This window comes from Setaria viridis, chromosome 9 (assembly GCF_005286985.2).
Source record: "Setaria viridis chromosome 9, Setaria_viridis_v4.0, whole genome shotgun sequence".
NCBI lineage: Eukaryota > Viridiplantae > Streptophyta > Magnoliopsida > Poales > Poaceae > Setaria > Setaria viridis.
Genome location: NC_048271.2, coordinates 54,956,212 through 54,977,443, shown reverse-complemented (window position 1 = coordinate 54,977,443; position 21,232 = coordinate 54,956,212). Strand labels below are relative to the sequence as shown.

Sequence of the window (21,232 nt, the reverse complement as noted above, 5' to 3'; positions counted from 1 at the left end):
GTTGCTAACGAAGACGCCGTCGGGGGCGGGCGTCCGGCCAGACGCCGCCTTAGCGAGCTCGTCGGCGACTTCGTTGAAGCGCCTTGCGACGTGATTGAGCTCCAGCCCGTCGAACTTGTCCTCGAGCTTACGTACCTCGTTGCAGTAGGCGGCCATCTTTGGGTCATGGCAGCTCCACTCTTTCATGACTTGTTCGACGACCAACTGGGAATCGCCTCGGACGTCCAGTCGACGGATGCCCAGCTCGATGGCGATGCGAAGCCCGTTGAGAAGGGCTTCATACTCAGCGACATTGTTGGATGCAGGAAAATGGAGGCGAATCATGTACCTGATGCGCACGCCCAGTGGGGAGACGAAGACGAGGCCTGCTCCGGCGCGGGCCCTCATTAGCGACCCGTCGAAGTACATCGTCCAGTACTCCTGCTTTTCTATCGCCGCTGGGGCTTGTACCTCTGTCCACTCGGCCACGAAATCGGCGAGTACCTGGGACTTAATGGCGGTGCGGGGGACGTAGGTAATACCCTGATCCAATAGCTCGAGCGCCCACTTCGCGATCCTTCCTGTCACATTCGGGTTCCGGATTACTTCACCAAGCGGGAATGAGGAAACAACCGTTACCGGGTGGGAGGTGAAGTAGTGACGCAGCTTCCTCTTCGTGATGAGGATGGCGTAGACCAGCTTCTGGATCTGCGGGTATCGTGACTTGGATTCGGACAACACCTCGCTGATGAAGTACACCGGGCGTTGCACCTTAAGAGCGTGCCCCTCCTCCTCCCGCTCCGCCACTAGGGCCGCGCTGACCACCTGGGTGGTTGCCGCGACGTAGAGTAAGAGGGTCTCACCGTCGGCCGGCGGAACCAGGATCGGGGCCTTTGTCAGGAGGTCCTTGAGCCGGTCAAGCGCCTCCTGCGCCTCGCTGGTCCACTCGAAGCGGTCGGATTTCTTCAGGAGCCTATAGAGGGGGAGTCCTCGCTCACCGAGGCGCGAGATGAAGCGACTTAGGGATGCTAAGCATCCCATGACGCGTTGCACTCCCTTCATGTTCCGGATCGGCCCCATGCCGCTGATGGCCGCTATCTTCTCCGGGTTCGCCTCGATGCCACGTACGGAGACGATGAAGCCTAGCAGCATGCCCCTTGGGACACCGAACACGCATTTTTCTGGGTTAAGCTTGATATGCTTATCCCTTAGCCTTTCGAAGGCTAACTCCAGGTCGGGAACAAGCTGATCGCTCTTCCTGGATTTGACCACGATGTCGTCAACATAAGCCTCAACGGTTCGCCCGACGAGATCTCCAAAGCACTTAAGCATACATCGCTGGAAGGTAGCCCCCGCGTTTTTGAGGCCGAATGGCATCTTGACGTAGCAGTAGGGGCCGAAGGGGGTGATGAAGGAGGTGGCGAGCTGGTCGGCCTCCTTCATCGCGATTTGGTGGTAGCCGGAGTATGCATCGAGGAAGCTGAGTGTTTCGCACCCGGCTGTCGAGTCGACTATTTGGTCTATACGCGGCAAAGGGAACGGATCCTTTGGACACGCTTTGTTGAGACCAGTATAATCGACACACATTCTCCATTTCCCATTCTTTTTCGGTACAAGAACAGGATTGGCCAACCACTCGGGGTGGTGTACTTCCTTGATGAAGCCAGCCACCAGGAGCTTTTCGAGTTCTTCGCCAATGGCCCTGCGCCTTTCTTCGTCGAAACGGCGCAAGCCCTGCTTCACCGGTTTAGAGCCGGCCCTGATGTTCAGGGAATGCTCGGCGACTTCTCTCGGGATGCCTGGCATGTCCGAGGGCTTCCACGCAAAGACATCGTTGTTTGCGCGGAGGAAGCCGACGAGCGCGCTTTCCTATTTGGGAGATAGGGCCGCGCTGATTCGCACCACCCCTGCGCTGGAACAACCGGGATTGAGGGGGACTTCTTTGATACCTTCGGTGGGCTTGAAGGGGATTTCTGACTGCTTGGCGTCGGACCGGTCCTCAACGGTTTCCTCAAGCTGGGCCACCATGTCGCCCGAGACGGTGATAGCCGCGTACTCGCAGCACTCGACGTCGCACTCGTATGCCTTCTGGAAGGTCGTGCCGACGGTGATGACTCCATTGGGCCCCGGCAGCTTGAGCTTGAGGTAGGTGTAGTTGGGGATTGCCATGAACTTTGCGTAGCATGGGCGGCCCAGGATGGCGTGGTAGGTTCCGCGAAAGCCCACCACCTCGAAGGTGAGGACCTCCTTCCTGTAATTGGAAGGGGTCCCAAACGTGACGGGCAGGTCGATCTGCTCGAGGGGCGTCGCCTGCTTCCCTAGCACAACGCCATGATAGGGGGCCTTGCTAGGACGGAGACGGGAGCGGTCGATCCCCATGGCGTCGAGGGTTTCAGCGTAGAGGAGGTTGAGGCCGCTTCCCCCATCCATGAGTACCTTGGTAAGACGCGTCGTGCCAATGATGGGGTCGACGACGAGAGGATAGCGCCCTGGATGCCGGACGCGTCCAGGGTGGTCGGATCTGTCGAAGGTGATGGCCGGCGCGGACCAATCCAGGAAAGTCGGGGTCGCCGGCTCGGCGGCGTAAACCTCCCGACGCTCTAGCTTGTGCTGGCGCCTGGTGTCGTACGCAGCGGGGCCCCCGAAGATCATAAAGCAGCCGTCCACTTTAGGAAAGCCGTCTTCCTTCTCCTCGTCGCCCTTCTTTTCCTCATCGGGCTTCCGTTTCCAATCGCCCTTCACCGGGTTGCCCACGAAGAACCTCTTCATGAGGTTGCAGTCTTTGTAGGCGTGTTTGACGGGGAACTCGTGGTTCGGGCACGGTCCCTCGAGCAGCTTGTCGAAGAAGCCGGGTGTGCCCTCGGGGGGCGGCTGCCCTCGCTTTCGTTCGACTGCGGCCACGAGGGGGGGCCTCGCGCCGCTGCTTGCTCTTCTTCTTCTGTTGCTGGCGGTTGGAGGTGCCTTCGCCGGCGTCCTCCTCCCGCTTTGCCTTGCCTTTGGAACGATCAAAGATCGCTCCGACAGCCTCTTCGCCGGAGGCATAGCTGGTGGCGATGTTGAGGAGCTCCTCCGTGGTTCGTGGACCTCGGCGCCCTAGTTCGTGGACGAGGGGCCGGCATGAGGTCCCTGCTAGGAAAGCTCCTATGACGTCGGCGTCGGCGACGTTGGAGAGCTCGGTGCGCTTTCTGGAGAAGCACCGGATATAGTCCCGGAGGGATTCTTCCGCCCCCTGGCGGCAGCTCCGGAGGTCCCAGGAGTTGCCAGGGCGAGTGTACGTCCCTTGGAAGTTTCCTACGAAAACCTCCTTCAGGTCGTTCCAGTTACGAATGCGTCCTGAAGGGATGTGCTCTAGCCAGGCTCTCGTGGAGTCTGCCAGAAACAGAGGTAAGTTGCGGATGATGAACAGGTCATCGTCCGCCCCGCCGGCCTGGCAGGCGAGTCGGTAATCGCTGAGCCATACTCCAGGGTTGGTCTCCCCCGAGTATTTGGCCAAGCTCGTAGGTTGCCGGAAGCGCGGCGGGAAGGGCGCATTCAGGATGCGCGCAGAGAAAGCTCGAGGTCCAGCTGCTCCAGGGCTCGGACTGCGGTCCTCCCCACTGTCATAGCGTCCACCACGGTGGACGTGGTAAACACGGTCCGCCCCGTCCGCCCTGTCCGCGCGGGAACGTCTCCGCGCGTTCAGTGTGTCGCGGGCGTCGCGAATGGGACCGACGCGCTGGTGGATGGATCGGGCCTCGCCCATCGCGAGTGGCGGTGCTCGCTGGGCGGTCGCAGCTGGATTCGCCTCCGGAGGGGGTTGATGGACAGATTCCCCCCGCCGCTCCGGGGGGGCGTCCTGCGTTGCCCTACTGGCGTTCTGGTCGCGTCGTCGAGACGCCGAACTTTCCGCCTGCTGGATGGCGGCGCACTCGAGTAGGTTACGCATCTCTTGGCGCGCCCGTCGCTCCTCAGGCGTTGCCGGCTCGGGGAGCTGTCGGAGCAGCACCGCCGCAGCGGCGACGTTCTGGCTGGCGCGGGCAAAGAGCGGTGGACGCTCTCCATCCGCGCAGATGCGTTCCTGGACGTCGCGCGCTCGTTGTCGTGCTCCCCCCTCGTGGTGGGGGTGCTCTACTTCTCGGCGTGCGCCCATGTGCTCTTCCGGCAGTAGAGAGCCCTCTGGCGCCCTGGGTAGGGCCCCAGTCGTAGCTGCGGCGCGCGAGGGGGGAGGCCGTTGCCTCCCCTCGGCACCATCGCCGTTGGACCCCTCGGAGTGTGCGTCAGCCATGAAGCACTCGCGCGAGGGGTCAGGATTCTCGTCACTAGAGCTAGTGTCGGAGGCTGTCCTTGCCACGCCTACGAGCTCGTTGCTCGCGGGTGACGTGGCGAGGGACCGCGTTAGGAGGCGGCCATGGGCCCCCGCGGCGTTGCGTAGCCCGAAGAGCCATCCTTCTGGTGAGGCCCTTCCGGCTGGTGTCCGGCCTCTCGTCGTCGTCGTCCTGGCGGTGGTGCCGAGGGCAGCAGGACGAGTGGGCAGGACGTGGACAGGGATCAGCTCGATCCCGTTCCCGGTGGCCAGAAAGTCCAGGCTCCCGAAGCGGATCAGGGAGCCCGGAGCGAAACCGCGATCGCGATTGGCCATCTGAGGCTTGGTGATGTACGCGCAAAGGTCCCCTACCTGGCGCGCCAACTGTCGTTGTCAAGATCAGCGGATTAGGACTTAGACTAGTGAATTTCTTTTATGCGCGTAAGCCTCAGATGGTTGCACGGGAGACACGGATTAGACTGGTTCGGGCAAAGGGAGCCCTACGTCCAGTATCGAGGATACTCGTGTTGCCTGCGCAGGGGTTCTGTAGTAGGGGGTTACAGACGGGCGAGAGAGGGATTGGACCCAGGTCTCTTCTGTTCTAGGTGGAGTGTTGATCTCTCGAGATGCCGATCCCTCCTCCTCTCCGGCTCTGGGTTCCGCCTTTTATATCGCAAGGGGCTGGCCGGAGTTACAATTGGGAATCGGGTAAAAGGTAAAGAGTAAGGTGGTAAAAAGGTCTGGCGGGAAGGAGGGCAGGGGCCCATGGCGCTCGACGTCCTGCCGACCCTGAACGCGTGCCGTCGTGCATGCTCGAAGGAGTCGCCGCCGGATGCCAAGTGCAGCAGCTCCTCGCAGGTAGCTACTTCGACGTTCGTAGGTATCAGGATAGATCATGATGAGGGGGTTTCGTCGTCACCTTGCCGTCCGTTAGGGAGGACGGTGGATACCGCCGCTCTGACGATGGCTTGTAGAGAGGGGAAGCTTCACGCCTGTTTTGCCACTTGCGCGGGGCCCGAGGGCGTGCGGGACCCGAGGACGGGGCTGCCCCTTGCTCTGCTCCGGTCGCCGCAGATCATGAGTACTTCGTGACGAATGGGGGCTGGCCGCCAGTACTGTAGCTCGCACAGGATGGTTGTGCGCGGGTACTTGCGCCGGGTCGCGTGGGGGGCGCGGTCGCCCTGTGCTCTGCCTTCTCTGCGGCGCATTTATGGTGAGGCCGACGGGGGGCCCCACCGGATTTGTCCTGTCTACGCGGAACGTATCCGAGGAGGACTCTGACCCGTGGGCCTCAACGTGCCCGACTCCTTCGCTCGGGGTCGGGCGAGGCGGAACCTTTGTGGTACAGGGTCGGGGGCTCCCGACCCTGGGGGCGCGGTCGGTCGAGGCGGAAACCCTGCGGAGGGGGGTCGGGTGCTCCCGGTCCTGATGCTGGGGTCGAACGAGGCGGGGACTTGATCACATTTTGGTGGGCCCGGGCCTTCAGGTTTGTTTCCTTAAGCTGCGTATTAGGGGACCGTTGATATTTCCCCCCGACAAGTTGCGCGATGTTTTTTTTCGTTGCAACGCACGAGCATACTGCTAGTGTTTTCTAAAATCCGAAGCCGTTTTGGGATCAAAGGTCCTATTCAAACGACCCCAGCCAGATGATTGGAAACTCAGAAGAAGCCAAGAAAATGCATCGTGCAGTACAGATGAATTATGGGCGTGCAAGTGAACCTGCCGTTGGATGAAGAAGCTCTAAAACCTGCAAAATTTTATCTCTCACGGTAAGAACATGGACAATGTTAGTGAAGTCTGCCTGAAAGGACACCACAGCCGTAGTCAATTTTTCTACAGATGAAAGCGCGGCCTAGCGGGGTTGGTGGGTGTATAAATCCATCTCTGCAGAAAAATCATAGGACTTGTGGTCGGAGAATTATAGGATGCCGGTAATTGCCCGGCGTCCGGCGGCTTGCCCTGCACATATAGGTTGCCGGGATTTGGCCGGCGTTCAGCGAACCGTGCAGCGTCAGCCTACCAGGGAGACCATTTGTCTCGTGTCAAAATTTCCTTGTTAAAATGCAGCAGCGGCTGCCTTCAGCAGTTTACCTGTACGCTCTAAGTCAGCATCAACCACGCTTGTGCATGTGTACTCCTATTACTAACACGATATGCAGTCTTGCATCGCCAGAAGCGTGTGGCACGAGGATGGCTACACGACAATAACGACAGTACTAACAAACGTGATGTGCACATGATGTGCCTACAGCTACAGGGGTTCCTGTATCAGAGAAACCAAAATTTGAGCAGAAAGAAAAAACCGGAAGCAAGCAGAACCAAACAGTAATGATCAGTCAGTTCATTTTTGCAGCCCCCAGCGGCCAGCGTGGCTAATCAAGCCACCGAGTGACTCCATCTTCTTCACTTGCAGCTGCAAGGATCTCAATGCACACGTCCAGAACAGCCTACAGAAAGGGGGAAAAAACAATCAGTTGGGAGACGAGTATTAACAATTTACGACATCCCAGGTTTTCAGGTTTACTACAGTCTATTTCTATTAAGAACCGATACCGCTACATCTTAGTTTTTCTTATTTATAGCACCAATTAGGAGGGTGCTTACCGATGGATTTCTGCAGTTGATAAGCTTACAACTCTCCAGCAAAGAACCATCCAGCATCCAGCTTTCCCAAACATCGAAAGAATGGCTTGCAAATACAAACTCCGTCTTCCTATTAATCTGTTAATGTATTGAAATAAAATCTTCATAAGAACATCAGCAGACGTAAGCATCAAAAACAAGCCAGAAGGTTGCCTCTATTTCTCAAACTTTTTGACTAGCTCCCACAGAATCTATTCTGACACTACAGAATGATATTAATTAAAACAAAGGGCTGGGAAAGGAAAGTAGAAAAATGGTACTGGCAGGAGGCAGACCCTCTTTCCACATTACTGGCTTACAGCAATCAGCCCTCTACTTTAAAGCTGGTAACGTAAACGCATATTGTATATAGTAGAGGATTCCAAATTTCCAAGGCACAAACTTGTGTGTGTTCGTGTTAGAAAGGCAACACTGACAGAAGCAGCAAACAGGTCGACATCAAAATTAAAATGTGGCCATTAAGTAGGTAGTGGGTCAACAAATTAGGTGTGATGCATGTGCTCTAGACAGTTCATACACATGTGGATGTCAACTTACATACAAAAAATCTTTTAACTGAGTTATGTAAGGTTTTTCATAATTATAGTTCATGTTAAGAGACATCATCAGATTGTGTAATATCAGCTCAGCTACTAGTGTCACGATTTCTGTCCTAAACTTCTCATAGCAACATATAATTAGTAGACTACTAGTCAAGTAGCCATAGATAGACCTGGTCATAGAATGGGCCAGGTCGGGTTCGGGTCGAACACTCGAACTAAAAAAATGACGTTTTGTGGGCCTAGTCGGGCCCAGGACCAACAGCAGGCTGCAAAAATCAGATTCGGTCCTGATCCAGTTATTGGTCAGGCCGGGTTGGGTCTACAGTATTTTCAGATTTCATAACAGGGCGAAAATCTTGGCCCAAGCCTACCCAATGCACTGGTCGAGTCAGGTCCAATCAAGCTATTTTCAGGCAGGGCAAGTCAGGTCTCATCAAACTATTTCCGGGCGGGTCAGGTCAGGTAGTGCGTGAAGGTCTGGCCATAGAGTCGGAGAGATGTACCTGCAGTAGTTTACCACCAGCAACAAAGGATCGTAGCCCCATAGTATCCTGAAAAGTACGTGCCTTATCAGGGCCTGCATGTGCATAAAACCAAAGCACGCATGAAAATGGAAGAGGAGGGTGGTTGTTATAAACATACCTTGTTTTTGAAAGTAACTAGGAACTGAGCAGCAGGATCTCTGTTTGTAGCATTTGACACAACATCAAGAATCCAGCCACCACCACCAACTACTCTCTGTCTCGCAACATGGTACCCTGAATTATCTCTTGCTCTCAATGCAACAACAAAACCATCTTTCAGTTTATCAGGATATTTTCTACTGAGCAGTATAGGCACCTTCTTTTCAGATGTTATTTCCATTGGTGAATCAACAAGAGATTTCTGCTTGTATTTTGAGTCCTCAGGAGAGGCAAATCGTGAACTGGAACTTACAACCTGGTCCCTGCTACTCATTGCAGTGTCATCATCTCTCCGTGAGGAATAATTACTATCACTCTCTACAGCAGACAAGTCATCAGGTTTCTGCTGAGATCTGCGATGAGCAGGCCTCTTTTTTCCTTTCTTTCCTGATCGACTACGCCTTCCTTCAGATCGGGAGCCAATGTTTACAGATTTTCCAGAAGCCTGAGGCTCTTTATGGTGGGACACGGCTCTTTTCTTTTCATACTCCAGAGTTAAGTGGCTTTCATCTATTTCAGCATCAAAAATCTGTGACTGGCTATCTTTTGCCTGTGTGTCTAGATGATCATCTTCATTTCCAGCTTCACTTATTTCATCATCTTCATCAGAAATTGCACTAGTTGGAAGAATACCATCAAAGAAAAAGGACTGTAACATAGTGATTGCTTTCTCTCTTATTTCCATCCACACTTCTTCGCTGTAATCTGCACTCCGTGGAAGAATTAAAACATTTGGCATCTCCCTCACCTGTAAACAATAAGGATTAGCCATCACTTTGCAGAACAAAATGTAATGCAACCATACCAGTGCAAAAAGGACACCGGCTATTTGTTCTTATCTGCAAGAACATAACTATTAGCCAATTGAACAGAGAAGGCCAACTGTAGCACATAAAGCAAGTTCCCAATTACAATACCACTTTACATTATATCTCAACTGAGAATTTTAACTCTGAAATGATAAGCAGATATTACTAGGAGTATAATCTCATTCAAATAATGAAACATTTATCTAGCTTCAGAGAGGACCTTAGTTATAGAAACATCAGGTAAAATTTATTATCACAAATGACGAACAGTTTGATTTTAGATAAACTTATTCGTCCTAAATGACCATTTACAAACATTATTCAATATTCTGCTTCTAATTTGCATACCCATGCTTCCATCCACTGTGGACCTTCAGCACCATCCAATGCGCAACCAGCTATGGTACCATCAATCAAGAGCTGTTTGAGTGCACAGTCATCTATAAGCTGGCAACTACCAGTATTGACAATGAAAGCTCCTGCAGGATTCAAAACATTCAATGATATGATGTCATACAACTATATTCAAGATAGGATATGCACTACTTCAGACATCACGGAGATCTGTTAATGCAATTAATTTAAAAAGAATAATCTTACCAGGTTTTATGTGCTGCAGACAGTCTGCGTTAAGTATATGCATGGTGTCATTCGTTAACGCACAATGCAGTGAAACAAGGTCACTTGCTGCTAATAAATCGTTGAGAGTATCCATTCTCCTCGCTGCAGAAGGAAACACAATAGAAGGCCTCTTTGTTTCCCCATTGGCCTAAACAGATGTGCAAAATGTCAGAATATTCAAAGCAGTATTTTTAACATACGACATCCTGTTCAGTTCAAAAGTGAGTTAAAGAGTAGCCTAAATATCATGGTTCTGTATCATGAGGAATAGGCTGAGAATATTAAGTTACGAACTTGGTGATCATATCAATAATGTAACACAACCAGATTGCATTTGATGAATGATATTTATTGTAACTCGCAGAATTACTTTAGGTTAATTCTCATGCTGCCATCCCCTACTTGGCTACTTCATGCATTATACTAAAGCAAAAACTAACAAAGACGATTCCTTGTCTGCCATATGATTAGTGTTGCTTTTATCATATGTTACTGCTGTTCACAAAACTTCGTTATCCAAAGAAAAGAAAAGATATACTAGTCAGTAGCAATCTAGCACTCAAAAGTACATAGCCTATACAGCAATCCCCTCCAAATTAACTAAGGGTGAGATGAGATCATGCCAATTCAGTATCAGATACAAAATTCCTTTTACAAGTTCAGAAACTAATGATCACAAACTAACTCATTTTAGCATAAAACACTACCCACTTTCACTTGTGAGACACTGGCAGCAGATAACATCGAGCAAAAAAAACAGTCGAAATTACCTAAACCAGCAATGCAAGCATGAGGGTAAAGTTTTAGAACCGTGCAATTCTTTAATAATAGAAACTAATAGGCGGATCAACCAATAGAAGCGTAGGAAGTTCCAGATCCGTTACCACATAGCGCGGATCGAAGTAGAGCACGCTCATCCGAAATGCGAGGCTGCGCGTCGCGAGGCAGCGGGCGGCGGCGGACCGGCCAATGATGCCCAGCACGAGGCCGCGGCATCGCCGCATGCCGCGGCACATCGGCTGGACGGAGCCGAGCCATCCGGCGGCGACCGCGGCCGGGGCCGAGGAGGCCTGGCGCGAGAGCAGGTGCGTCCGGCGGAGCAGGCCGAGGATGAGCGCCATGACGGTGTCGGCGACCTCCTCGGCGCGGTTGGCGTCGACGTGGACGAGGCGGAGGCCGAGGTCGGCGGCGAGGGCGGCGTCGGCGGCGCGGTCCGCGGAGCCGAGGCAGAGCAGGAGCTGCCAGGGCCGCAGGCGGCGCTGGGCGGCGCGCGGGAGGAAGGCGAGGGAGGGGAGGAGCACGGCGGCGGCGGCCTCGACGCGGCCCGAGGCGACGGCGGAGAGGGGCACGTGCTCGACCGCGGCCACGCCGGCCAGGCCCTCCTGCTCCAGCGAGGGGTCGTCGAGGCAGTTGAGCGAGACGACCAGCGGCTGCTGCCCCCCGCCGCCGCTGGGCGCCGGCGAATGGGCCATCCTGGCTGGCTCGGCTTGGGGCGGCCGGATCGGGAGCGGGGCGGGGCCAAGGCTGTGGCGGGTTTTGGTCCAGGACTTCCGGCGCCGGACGGGGGCTTTGCCTTTGCTTGGCTTTGCTTTGGGGGGAGGAGAGGACTGCGGGTGTCAGAGTGGTAGCCCCACGGGGGGTGGTCACGAGGGGAGCGTCGCCGCCGTCAGATCTTGTAGCGTTCCGAGGTTGCGCTCGTGCCTCTCGTGATGCGGTGCACGGTAGTTACCGCTCGGCTCAACTGTCCCGGTGAGCCGGTGACATTCTTCACGGAACATTCGTCAGCGGTTAGCATCGTGCTCCGTGACCGTGCGAGACGCCGAGACCTGGCTGCCGGTGCCCGCCGGGCGCTGGCAATGGCAGGGACCAGGCAGCTCACCGGCCATTTGCGATTTGCTTGAAGCACAACCAAGAGACGATTTGCGATTTTGCGGAGACGTCGAGCGCATTCCGGCGACGGAGGCAGAGGGAGATACAGGCCAAGCCTCCAGCAGGACAGAGATGGTGGGGGAGCTAGGAGCTTGAAGCAGAAATGGCAGTGTGTTGGGTCAGAGGCTCCATCGCGGAACTGACTTTTTTTCATCTTGGTAAGACGATAGCAACATGACATCAGAAAGATGTTAACCCGGCAACTGGAAGCTCACCTGATGAACGCTGGGTACATCAGTACATGTATGTATGTCAAATTTTGGTTCAGCTCATCCACAGCAACATCAGAGAACCAATAACATGTAGCCATCAGTGTTGATGCTAACGGACAGTCATTGTCAGTGAATGCTACTGGACAGCTGTTCACACAAATGAAAATTGTCACTTTGCCACACAACAAAGGCACGCATGAATGCTAATGACAAAATTGTCCTGCAGTGTGGGCTCCAATGTACAATCTTCTGCTGCAAAATTTGTCCTGGCATGCCTTCTCTCGACAATTGCCCTGAGATAAGTACTATCCAGATTCTCTAAACAATTGCCTTGAGTCCATACTTACCTGTTCCACTGGTATCCCCATAGAGCATCTGGATTCAGCATTTGCTTCAGATGCAGATGACGCCATAAATACACCTTAAGTAAAAAAAAAAAGACGAGAGCAACAAGAGTTTCAGTGTGCCCGATGGCGCGCATGGTGAAGCTAGTAGATCCAGAAGTGAAGTACTGTGGATGGCACCCACCGACAGCTGAGCTTACTCACCAGAAATTAAAGGAGCATGGAGAGAGCCACAGAGGTCATGGACAAGTTGCTGAAGCAAATTAGGTGCAACTAGAACAAAAGAAAATGCCCGGCATCACGCAAGCTCGCAAGGCACCCATTGTTTCACTTTCGTGCTTAGCTCGCTAGGAACTGAGGCAGACCACTCATCCAAGTCTGGAAGAGGACCCGTCAGTGCCACATAGTTTACACTCTCTTTCTCCGATAGCCTCTTCCAGTTTAGCTGCAAATACACCATCATCTCATTTCAGGAAAACAATCTTGAGCAAGCTAGTGACATAACGGTGCCCCATAAGGATAATCGACCAAAACAGGAGGAAGGAAAACTAGCATCCAATGCTAATAATTCTATAATTGTGCAAGCCTATACAGTATATACTATAGTTTCTATATTTTCAAATTACTACATAATGTTCAAAACACTTTGACTTTCACAAAATGGATATTCAAAAATCACATGGTTACCCGTAAAATTTAATAAGACATCACTCACAAGTAGTCCATTATATTTAATGCAGATGGAAGATGATAATCCGTATTAAAAAATGGATAGAGAGGAAATATGCTATCCGTACGAAAACCAAGCACAAATTACATAATAATTTAGAAATTTCTTCTTTAAAATATTATATCACCAAGTAGTAATTGGAGTGTGAAAGTGAATATGGTTGATCAAATGCATATTACCTGCCTGGGGAATGCAGAACATAGTGCTTTAATTGTAGGGTTTTGAACCCAGGACGATGAAAGAGATTCTTCAACATCTGCTCCACCACAATTAACCATAATTCGACCACCGGGCATTAGCTTTTTTGCAATTTGCAACCAAGTTTCAACCTGTATCAAGATTGAAATAAAGCCAGCACCTAGTAAAAAAATGGTAGTTTGTCGATAATCCAAAACAGAGCTACACATTCTTATACATGATTCATAAATTCATTAGATAGGATTGAAGATAACTCAAAGCTAAAAATTCAATATGTGAATTATCACGGGATACAAAATAATAATAAAATAAGTAACAGAGATGGGAAAGGATATTTACTTCTTGCAGCTGAGGAATGATCTTTCCATCACAAAACAAATCTACAACAATTCCTGCAGTTCGGAGTTAATTGCAGATATCAAATTATGTACTTGAACGTAAGGTGTTGAAACATGTATTACATTTGCATCAGGTTAGTTATTCACCAGCAAATCCTCCTTCAACTGTAGCTGATGGAGAAAGTGCATCACCAATGCGCACAGAAAGCGAACCACCAGATTCTGTGGGCTTCTCTAAATCAGACATACCAAAATATTGCCTTGACAATTCAACTATCTGTCATGAAACATGATCAGCTTTTCCAATATCAAAATTGGGTACATCAAAAGCATATGCATGAGGCACAGTAGATAAGGCTGTAAGATAATTTTAGCATATATAACAAAGGATAGATTACTAATGTTCTTGTGAGAAGTCACTAGCATATGTTCACATGATTGAAATTGGCAAGTTATCGGAACTATAAATTTTGTTATTAATACACAAAAAAAAGTGACAAATGAGAAGAGTTCTCACCATAGGATCAATCTCCCAGCCAACAAGTTGTAACCAAGGCCAAAACTTTAGCATCAGATGTGCTGCAGTCCCAGCACCCTGAAAGAACCAAGGAAAGTGAAGAGTGTGTGAAGACTGAAGATAGAGTTTTGCAAGAGTGTGAAGAGCGAGTATGAAAAAATAACAGATGGGCATGGTTTCGCCTAAAGAAATCACTTATTGACCTTATGGTGAACGTGATGTATATTTGGTTAGAAATGGTGAATCATCATCAGAAGAACGGAAATATCTTTCCCAACCCCCTAGTATACGCATTTTATCCTATTGCACGATAGCTCTGAAGGAAGAATATAAAGTATGACTAAGAGCTAAAGTAGGTTGCAATTGTCTTCATGGATCAAATGATTTACCAAACCTAGGAGTGCAACAGGACCGAGTGGAACAACAGGCGGCAGGCTCACAAACTCATCCTGCAAGGGAAAAATACATTAATTAAGCATCAACATCCAGCAACAATTCCAGCAAAGAAAAAGGACGCAAGCCAAAATTTGAGACAAACATATAAATTCGTTCATAGAGAAATCCCTCACTAGTTTTTTACATGCACAAACTGTAAAATTTCTCACAAGTTTTTACATGTATAATTGGTGATGCTAGTGTATCAACAATAATATTAGTACTGTTCTGATCAAGTGCTTAATGTCCAATGCGTGAAGATATCCACATAATCAAGTATCAGATTATTATGTCTATAAAGGGCTCGTAACAAGTCAGGTAAAAAAACGTTAGAGCAATCTATTCGCCAATGGTGGCCCAAAAGTCTTAATATTCAAGTCAGTTTATAGATGATTAATTAGCCAAGTGTACATACCCAGTAGGAGTTTGTCCAAACAGTGGTCTTGGGGAGAATGCTGTGGACATTCTCTGCACAACACAACCAAACACAGAGCTCCAACTGATCAGAAAACCTATCCAAATTTAATTTGTGGCTGTCCAACTGAGTACTCAATTAACCACCCGTACGTACTGTTATGGTCCAGGACGAGGTATCGCGCGGCGGGCGAGTCAATGACCATGATGATATCGTTGAAGTCGCTGCGGTTGGCAGCGAGGAGGTTGAAGTCATGCGGCTGCTCTTCCGGCGCTTGCTCCTCGGCGGCTGGTGGAGCGGGAGCGGCGGAGACCTCGCCGCCGCCTCCGTCCGGAACGCAGTAGAGCCGCCAGGTGGCCGATAAGCGGAGCTGTGGCTGAGGTTGGTGCCTGGCGTGGAGGCGGCCGCGGCGGCGGTGGTGGAGGAGGTGGCCGCGGAGCGGGGAGGCGGTTAGGGGCGTGACGGTGGCCATTGCCGAGGGGATAGAGTGCGCTCTGCGGCATTGGGTTTGCGAAATCCGTTTGATTTAGCCGTTGATGCTTGATGTGCGTGGGCTTGGGTCAATGTCAAACAGAGAGAATCTGATGGCCTGTTTTGTGTTGGGCTTGCGCGACGTGTCCGGCCTGGTTACTAATTGGGCTTTCAGAGCAAAAGTGGTGACTTGAAAGAAGCCCACAACTTTACGCAAAATTAAGACAAAAATGTCTACAGTTATTTGAACAGAAAAGGTACGAGAAATTTAAACATTTGGAAACAGCACGAAACATTTTTTTCATGTTAGTCTAGGACGTACAAAATTTACTAGTGCCACGGTGAGCTCATGGGAACTTCTTTTGTGAAACAATGCCACCGATTTCCATGAATGGAGCCAGAACAAAGTCAACGGAAACTTGCCAATATAATCCGGTTTCCTGTACCTACCGTTCAGTAACGCAGTACATGGATCTCCAACTAAACAGTGCAGCATCTTCCAACTTCCAGTCACGGAAGCCAAGCCATGGGAGCTTTTGGGCACATCCGTCCATGTGATTCTTTATTGACCGCTAGAATGTGCACGCGTATATTCTACATCAAACGCATCTTTCAGAATTCCACGTCCAACCCGGACACACACGGCGACTTCGAGAAGGGCAACGTCAGACGACCAGAAAATGTTCCTTGAGATCGCCGGCAAATATGCCGCGAATCGATGTCCCACCGATCGAGCAAGTCTGAGCTTCGTGCGCACGTCTCTCTTTGCGCCGGCTGCGCTCCCCTCCGCCGCCGACGCAGTAGCCATCACCCCCGGGCCGCCTGCTGCTCGTCACGATCGGCAAAAGGGGATTCAGGTTGGTATGGAGTCGTCTCGTCCCTGTCGCGCTTTTGCATCCCACCGACGAGCATCCTCGCGAAGATCACGGCATTCCCTCCGCGCCCTCCTCTACCATCTCCATCTCCTTCATTGGGCGTACCACGCGTATGGTCAATCAGTGGCGGCGCAGCACGCAACTGGACATTGACGCCATGCAAAAATCACGGAAATTTTTACGTGCGATCTGTACGAAACGCAGGAAGAAACTCACGGGAATGGAGCTCGGATTTTCTGGTCACGGCACAGAAAGTCACGCGTGCAAGTCTTGTACACGCCGTACACTGTGTGTTTCGGACAGCAACAATTCCCGAGGATGGCGGAAATTAGCTTACAGGACGGGCCGTGGTTAACGTGTCAGCGCTGCTGGACGTTTGCTACCTCTACTGCTGTACGAGATCTTCTCTGCGGGCGGCGGAGGTGGTGGTGGCACGCCGCCGGCGGAGGCGAAGAGCTCCTCCCAGACGTCGGCGAAGGCGCGGAGGATGAGGTGGTGGTGGCACGCCGCGTTCAGCGACAGGAACCGCTGCAGCAGCTCCCGCAGCTCGGCGCCGCCGGTGATCCCGTTCTCCACGATCATCTGCACCATCGACCGCCGAAAGTCGCCCAGCGGGTCCTCCGACTCCGTCACCACCGCAACGCTCTCCGAGTCCAGCCGCCCGCCGCCGCCCCGGTCGCTCGCGCTCCGCCCGTGCCGCCGCGGCTGTGTCGCTCTTGGCGCGCCACCGCCGTCGTTGTGCCGCTCCCGGATGCCCAGCGCGCGCACGCCGCGCTCCAGCTCGCGCAGCTGCTGCAGCAGCGAATCCACGCTGGGCGTGCACTCCGCGCTCGCGTCCGCGCCGTCGGCGTCGGCGTCGCGGCAGCCCGCCACGGCCGCCGCCGCCTTCGCTGCGGTCGCCGCCGATGAGGCGGCTTTCATCGGCGTCGTCGTCGTGACAGCGGAAATGCTGACGGCGGCGCGGGGGACGGTGGCGACCGACTTGTCGCCGCCGCAGCCGCACATGAAGCCGCGCGCGGGCGCCTTCTTCTTCCTCCTCTTCTTGGCCGAGGGTAGGCCCCCGGCCGCGCCGCGCCGTGCCGTCGCTCTCATGCCCTGCCCCCTCGGCGCCGGCGCAGGACAAGCGTGCGTGACCGCGTGTGACTAGCTCTGTAGCTCGGCTAGTGTGGAGCTGCGAGAGGCTTAAGAAGAGCCTGGGGAAATGGGATGGCGCATTGGTGTTAATCACTTCCGTGGTGGGATCCAGTTAATATAATCCCGAGCGATTGGATTTGACTGAACAGAAAATTAGTATCCGGCTACTGGTCGCTAGGCGGTCAGCGTCGGGTTTGGTTCGATTACCGGCAGTACTAATTGGGGCAAACCACTGTGTAATCACTAATCAGCTCATGATTTGGTGACTGGTAGGTGAAGGAAATGGAGCTGCACGGTCTGTTCAGTTTTTCGAATGAGCTGAGGTAAATTGGAGTGAGTTCTACCCTAACAGTGTTCTTCCAGCTCAATGTCTTGAGAGCTGAGACACTGTTTGTTTGCACCTGCAAGCCAAGATAGAGACGCGACCACGGTACGTCAGAAAACGCTAAATCTCCCAGACTTGCGCTGTGTGCCAGTACTTGGATTAAAATAGCAGTGCAGAGTAAAAAGACAGGAGACACATCAGACAAGGGATGGAGATGCACCAAAACAATTGTCAAAACGATTTGACAGGAGGTTTGGATGGGCCTAACCAAAATTTTGTTACATTTTTTTGGGATCCAAGCTAGGTTGGATGAGATGCCTTTGAAGAAACACTGTGCTGGACCCCGGGCGTTTGTTTGCTTCCTGCCCCGTGCATCATCGGGTGCCACATTCCGGTCACGCTAGGCAAATAAAGCGCCCCGCACGCCGCTCATCATGCGCTTCAGCTAGCCTCAGCAGCAGGTCACCAAACATGGGCATCGCATTGCTCCTGCAAATCTAATCGGATGCAGTTGCAATCAGAATCAGGTGCGTGCAGTGAGTGATGAGCGGGCCTAACCACAGCCCAGTTGATTTTAAACTCGTGGGTTAGTTAGCTTCATTAAGCACAGGACCCTCTAAATCCGAGGCGATTAGAGAGAAGCCAGAAGAGCAGAAGAGCAAGGCCTCACTTGGATATGATGAGACACATACCAAAGCAAGCAGCAGGTGATACTCCATCTCGAGCGAGCGACACAACACTCGGGCGTGCATGCCGGCCGGTTCCGTTCTGCCTTTTGACCCCGGCACGGGAACTCGATCGTGTAGCGTCTCCTCGTGACCGGGTTATTACTGGAACCAAGAGGAGGAGTGGTGGTGGCGGTGCCATGGAGTGCGAATTCGAGGTCTCAATGATGATGCGTTCGTGGCGCGTGTCTGCATGCATCTAACGGTTGGTGCCGCTAAAGCTGGTGCCGAATCATGGCGGGCACCACGCTCAGCTCCGACGCCGATGTGAAGGGGCAGCAGACGAGCCGTCGGCGGCGACTCCTTCGGATTGTTGCGGCATCAGCAGCAGCATGGCTGCTTGGGATGCCTGTTCGCTTGTGCTTCCTTGAAGCCGCTGCGAGCTGCGGCTGTTTTGCAGCCCAGAAGGTTCGGACTCATGGCGTGGGCTTACATGGGCTCGTTTCTACCCCATAGGCCCATTATTCGTTTCTGAAATGTGTAACACGTGCCACCGCCGCCGCCCACGTTACGGCACTGGTGGAGCTCGAGCTGTACTCTGACGCACTGACGCAGAGATGGAGTTCGTGCGGGGCATGAGTATCAAAGCCGCCGACGATCCCCTCCTGCACAATGCCGCCGCCGCTGATGATGGCCTGAATAAAAACAAGGGAGGTCGGATCAGGATTGCCGGGGGCAGGCTCAAGATTGCAGGGGAAGAACTCCGACAACGGCTTCACCAAATCAATGCCAGCAAGGAAGATCACGAGATCGCACAGGTTCTCGCCCTGATGGAATCCTCGAGAGATGATTCCGCATTAGCTGCGGCGGCGGCGGAGTTTGCCATTTTCAGCACGCGCTCAGCTCCTCCCGGTTTTCATGGAAGTCGGGATGGTCCGGACCCTCAGTCGGGGCGACAAGAAGAAGATGAAGGTCGTAGAGTGGGCAGTCGATAGCCTAAGTGCCATCGCGAGCACCTTTCCTAGCTCACTGGTAATTGCAATCTACCATGCGAAGCTACTGGCTGTGCTTGGCGAGTATGAAGCTGCCGAAAGGGAGTGCAACCGGGCACTTTGCATTGAGGAGCCCGTGGATCCAAAGCTCCACGACATTCCTCTGGGATCCTCCTCTGGCGAGGACTACTCTGCTAGGGTATTGGCTGCGAAGAATGAAATCTATGGGGTTCTCAAGCTACTGGCTGCTCAAAGGCAATGGGCCCTTCCCTCTTTATCAATATAGCAGCAGCTCTCCTGCTGGCTCGTTTCAAAAAAAAAAAAGGCAATGGGCCTTGAAGATAAAAGATGACCAGGAGAATTTGCTGAATGTGAAGGTTGAAACGTTGGTTGAATATTACAGAGGTAGCAACCAGCCAGCAGTTGATACCATCTCTGGTGCTGTGATTCAGTTAAAGAGACTCAATTCGTGGAGTTTATGGATATGCCCTTTTTCTGACTCTGATTGTAATGGTTGTTGGGCCTCAAAGCCTCAGGATCTCATTCAACAGTTCCTCCTTATGCACTTTCAGGGGGTTTCAAAGAATTTGAAATCAGTTGTGGATCCAAAACTCAATTTCCATGTGAAAACATATGGTGATGGTTATAGCCCCTTTGATGGTGTGCCTCTTTGTCAAGATTTAAATCACCATGACCTCTTCTTTTTAGAGACCCTGGAGACCTGCTTGAGTCTGTGCTTCTTCTATCCAACAAAGCGGAACCATCTTCAGTTCAGGAGATGAGGACAAAGAAATGCAGAGAAGCAGCTGTAATCCTCAAGAGCTTAGAGAAGGAGCTGAAGACATTTCCTAAACGTAAATCTGGTGCTAAGGTTGCGTTTTCTTCATGTCATGATATCAGTTTTACATTTCTTCTTTGAGTTCGTTGTTGTTGATGATGACTACAAGTACCATATTGATAATACTTGACTTGGTGTTTTATATTGTAGGTTCATAAGGCTCTTGATTCATTACAGAGGTTGTGGATTAAGTTACTAGAAGCTTCTCATATAGATTATCGTGAAGCTATCTTGCCATTGATGTCATCATTTAAATGGGTATGGAATCGGGTTTTTTTTTTGTTGCTTGTAGAACTTAGTTCGTTGTGTATTCATATCTTTGCTCCCTGATACAATCTTTTCAGAGAGAAATAACGGACTGCTTTGCGAAAGATAATGATACATCGCGTCAAAGTTATCACATGGCTGACATCAGTGATGCTGTATTTTTGGATTGTCTCGGATTATATGTGGAAAATGACAACATGGATCATCAAATTGGGGGTGAAGGAGAGCTTGAGGACTTGAAGGTTGATACGCATTTTCTTTACATTTTTACTTATTGTTTGTGTGTTAGCATTTTTGTGTAGTATAATTCTAAACTATGCTTTATTTGCAGACTTTGTGCCCAGATGTGATGAGTGAGATTGATGAAGAATAAAAGGAAGGTAGAAACAGTAGAGTGTTTGTGAGAGTAAGTTACTTCACAATTATCTGTCGTAAGTAAAAATGTCTCGCTATCTGAATTTCCTAATTTTTTATTTTTATTCGTTTCTTCTAGATCGACTTTGTAAACGTGTCCAAATCTGATCTTAATTTTATGGCTACATGGGCCTCAAGACTAAGGGCCCCAATGGAAAATGTTAAGTTCACCAGTTTGCCACGTTCCCTGTAGTCTTCCTTTGTCCAATGTGAGAGAGAGTGTGAAGACTCGTGGGGCTTAATTCCTGCCAACATCAGCGTCGCCATCTCTGCAAGTGAGTGAGCCATTCCTTTCCAATCACTTGGTCAGGTTTCCATCTCGCAAATCTGCCTGTCTCCGTGTATCCTCCTCACATTCCCTTGATGCTCAGATTCAAGCAGTTGGAAAGCGATGCACTCAACATGAAGTGGAAGTGCGCCAATTGGCTTGCAATTCTAGGTTGTAGAGTAGAGGGATGAGAGGTCGTCTCTGTAGAGCCAGCAATTGGCATCGTGGATTGGCTTGCAGTCGTCTCTTTCTGAATTCTGATTCAGTCATCCCTTGCAGATAAGGTTGTCTGCTCCAGTGATACAA

At 51.5% G+C, this 21,232-nt stretch overlaps 4 protein-coding genes across 5 annotated transcripts; 1 reads left to right on the top strand and 3 right to left on the bottom strand.

Moving 5' to 3' along the window:
• Positions 1 to 6,456: 6,456 nt before the first annotated feature.
• On the bottom strand, positions 6,457 to 11,281 carry LOC117838677 (C-terminal binding protein AN). The gene is made up of 7 exons (XM_034718802.2): positions 10,444 to 11,281; positions 9,539 to 9,707; positions 9,287 to 9,417; positions 8,089 to 8,877; positions 7,950 to 7,997; positions 6,866 to 6,982; positions 6,457 to 6,708 (listed from the first exon to the last, which is right to left on the bottom strand). The coding sequence occupies exons 1-7, from the start codon at positions 11,029 to 11,031 to the stop codon at positions 6,634 to 6,636; spliced, it is 1,917 nt and encodes a 638-aa protein (XP_034574693.1). The 5' UTR covers positions 11,032 to 11,281; the 3' UTR covers positions 6,457 to 6,633.
• A 491-nt stretch (positions 11,282 to 11,772) lies between these two features.
• LOC117838679 (uncharacterized) lies at positions 11,773 to 15,183 on the bottom strand. 2 transcript variants are annotated; one of them, XM_034718803.2, is made up of 9 exons: positions 14,834 to 15,181; positions 14,678 to 14,730; positions 14,217 to 14,276; positions 13,828 to 13,905; positions 13,458 to 13,587; positions 13,312 to 13,364; positions 12,954 to 13,103; positions 12,249 to 12,489; positions 11,773 to 12,121 (listed from the first exon to the last, which is right to left on the bottom strand). In XM_034718803.2, the coding sequence occupies exons 1-8, from the start codon at positions 15,147 to 15,149 to the stop codon at positions 12,343 to 12,345; spliced, it is 987 nt and encodes a 328-aa protein (XP_034574694.1). In that variant the 5' UTR covers positions 15,150 to 15,181; the 3' UTR covers positions 11,773 to 12,121; positions 12,249 to 12,342. The 2 variants fall into 2 exon arrangements, with proteins under 2 accessions (XP_034574694.1, XP_034574695.1); XM_034718804.2 differs by lacking the exon at positions 11,773 to 12,121 and having other exon boundaries at positions 12,351 to 12,489; positions 12,958 to 13,103; positions 14,834 to 15,183.
• A 998-nt stretch (positions 15,184 to 16,181) lies between these two features.
• Positions 16,182 to 17,249, bottom strand: LOC117839815 (uncharacterized). The gene has a single exon (XM_034720241.2). It carries the CDS (start codon positions 17,113 to 17,115, stop codon positions 16,375 to 16,377), a length of 741 nt encoding a protein of 246 aa, XP_034576132.1. The 5' UTR covers positions 17,116 to 17,249; the 3' UTR covers positions 16,182 to 16,374.
• Positions 17,250 to 18,661: 1,412 nt separating this feature from the next.
• On the top strand, positions 18,662 to 20,605 carry LOC117840636 (uncharacterized). The gene is made up of 3 exons (XM_072290566.1): positions 18,662 to 19,424; positions 19,842 to 20,010; positions 20,128 to 20,605. The coding sequence occupies exons 1-3, from the start codon at positions 19,066 to 19,068 to the stop codon at positions 20,305 to 20,307; spliced, it is 708 nt and encodes a 235-aa protein (XP_072146667.1). The 5' UTR covers positions 18,662 to 19,065; the 3' UTR covers positions 20,308 to 20,605.
• The last annotated feature ends 627 nt before the right edge of the window (positions 20,606 to 21,232 follow it).